General features: G+C 45.3%; 1 protein-coding gene across 1 annotated transcript in view; it reads right to left on the bottom strand.

The window, feature by feature from the left end:
• LOC106817635 (potassium voltage-gated channel subfamily H member 1-like) overlaps positions 1–2,500 on the bottom strand; it is a 66,287-nt gene that overhangs the window by 30,057 nt on the left and 33,730 nt on the right. The window contains exon 7 of the mRNA XM_014822353.1: positions 1,041–1,317. Within this exon, the coding sequence (XP_014677839.1) occupies positions 1,041–1,317 (277 nt within the window). The remainder of the gene's footprint in view (positions 1–1,040; positions 1,318–2,500) is intronic.

Below are 2,500 nucleotides of genomic sequence, written 5' to 3'. Positions count from 1 at the left end.
AACTTTAACCCAGTTCGCTCTGTTAAATGCTACCCCGACTGAAACAGGACCCATGCATGACGCGTACTATAACAATAAGCTATTGTTGACATGCAAACGCTCTAACGAATTAACCGAATTAAACGCTACCGGGTATTTGCGCGGATATATTTCAGTGTAACGTTTGTCGTGTGAACAGAGGTTTTGGTATCCATGAATAGTACCATTTCCCTTTCCGTTCATCCGCATTCGAGCATTCTAATCCCTATGTAATATTTTTCGAGTTCGGTTTGAGGAAAACATGTTATATACACGATAACCAAACCCGGGCGCTCGCAAAAATCAACCAGCGCGATGACATCACGACGTAACCATGGTAATACGACAACAGAGGTGGCGGCAGCAGCATTAGGGCAGGTTAAGCCTAGCGCAGACCTGCGACTTTTTCATGCAACTCGACAGCGATTCTAGAATCGCTGTAAAAATTGCTGTGAAATCGCTACGTCTGCGGGAATGTGCAACTGCAACCCGTAGCGATTCTGGTCGCTTGCGACGAGTTGCAAGAAATCAAACTGCTTTCATTTTGAGCGACTCGTCGCTCCCAATCGCTCCAAGATTGCTCTAGAATTGCTTCGAAATCGCATGTGTGCGCACACGCGGTGACACATCGTCCGATCGCTTGCGGTTGCAGGTTGCAGCGACGAGCAACCCAAAAATCGCAGGTCTGCGCTAGGCTTTAGTAATTGACATTTAGTATATGGTAGCGTGTATTATCAGCGCAGATTTGCACCTTTCTATTCGACAGCTCTCGCCGCATATATATATATATATATATATACCCGCGTGTCCCCGCACGACTGACTTGCCTCGCAGACATGGGAATTACTGCGGATTTAATTAGCACGTGCATTTATGAAGCGGAAACCCGCCAGTAATTGCCGCACGCGCTCGCACCGCATCAAAGCTCGGCTCGATGAGCACGTTGAACAAGCAGATCACGACAATGCTGATGTAGATGGTTGAGGGACGGCTTTGGCGCGCTCGTCTGGGGACTAGATTACCTGACAGAATCGGCGGCGTGTCGTTAGTGAACGTATACTCTCGATTGATCGTTCGTCCTAGCTGGACCAGCCAGCTATACTCGATGTTGATGGCAGCGTCGGTGACTCCTATGTAGTACCAGATGCACGCCAGCCAGTGACCGACGAGTCCAAACACGCACACTAGCAGGATCAGCATGGCAGCGCCGTATTCCATGTAGTGGTCGAGTTTACGAGCGACTCTTCCGAGTCGAAGAAGGCGAACAACCTTTAGGGTACTGAAGAGGCGCCCAATGTCCTTTTGAAAATACGAAAGTAAAATTATCGCTACAACATTTGCGTGTAGTTTACGGCTAACCATTTGCAACCGCCATTATCGAGAAATATCGTATAGCGCATATATATATAACGGTTGATGTTTTTTATTGTTGTGAGCTCGGCAATTTCTAAGCTTGAACTATGTTAGGTAATTAGTTCAAGCTAGGACAAGTAACACAGTTCAAGCTTGGAAGTTGCCAAGCTTACAACAAAAAAAGCATCCAACGTTTCCCATGCATGCATAGAGAGCGCCACATGAAGTAAGTTGCTATTGGTAGCCAGCGGCGCAGTGGCGAAGTAATCATGGCTTTCTAAAGCATCCGCAGCGGGCTAGCAGTCGCTCAGTCACGACTTTATTAATGTTTTTGTCTCTAAACGTGTACTCGTCACGTTCTAGCTGTAATATATATATATATATATATATATATATATATATATATATATATATATAATTATTAATTAATTATTTATTTATTTATTTTAAGTCTTTTTAAGTCATTATACGTATTAGTAATTTAATCATTTAGCCATGTATGTAGTTATTTTCACCAGTCTTTCGACATTATCGCCATACATTCGATTTTTCATCAATCCGCACGAAGGATACCCTGCCATGATGTGTGTATGCAACACACCGATGTGTTTCTGTTGCAGATGTGACTGGGGCACGTTGATGACCACTGTCGATAATACTAGACGACTGGTTTCGTATTTCGACGGTGATTGCATGGGAAGGCGTATTACCGTTACGTGCCGTCACACCGGCTTGGGAAATAATATGTAACACCCGAGCGCCTGAAGTAATGGGTCATGTCTTATTACACATGACACTCTTTATTTCGGGCAAATTCTAAATACAGGAGCACTTCGTGTGTTGAATAGTGTCAAGTAGTGTTATCTGTGGTATGGACGTATTCAACACACATGCACGCACGCACGTGCATGCACGAACGCACGCACACACACACGCACGCACACATACTGTGCACACACGCGCACACAAGAACACGCACACGCACGTAGAGAGAGAGAGAGAGAGACCTGGCCTGCCTGCCGTATTACCTACCTACCTACCAACCTACCTACCTACCTATCTACATACATACCTACCTATCTGTCTACCTCCCTACCTACCTACCTACCTACCTACCTACCTACCTACC

Source organism: Priapulus caudatus, unplaced genomic scaffold (genome assembly GCF_000485595.1).
Source record: "Priapulus caudatus unplaced genomic scaffold, Priapulus_caudatus-5.0.1 Scaffold2, whole genome shotgun sequence".
In the NCBI taxonomy this organism is placed as follows: Eukaryota; Metazoa; Priapulida; class Priapulimorpha; order Priapulimorphida; family Priapulidae; genus Priapulus; species Priapulus caudatus.
This window is presented reverse-complemented; position numbering and strand designations above follow the sequence as displayed.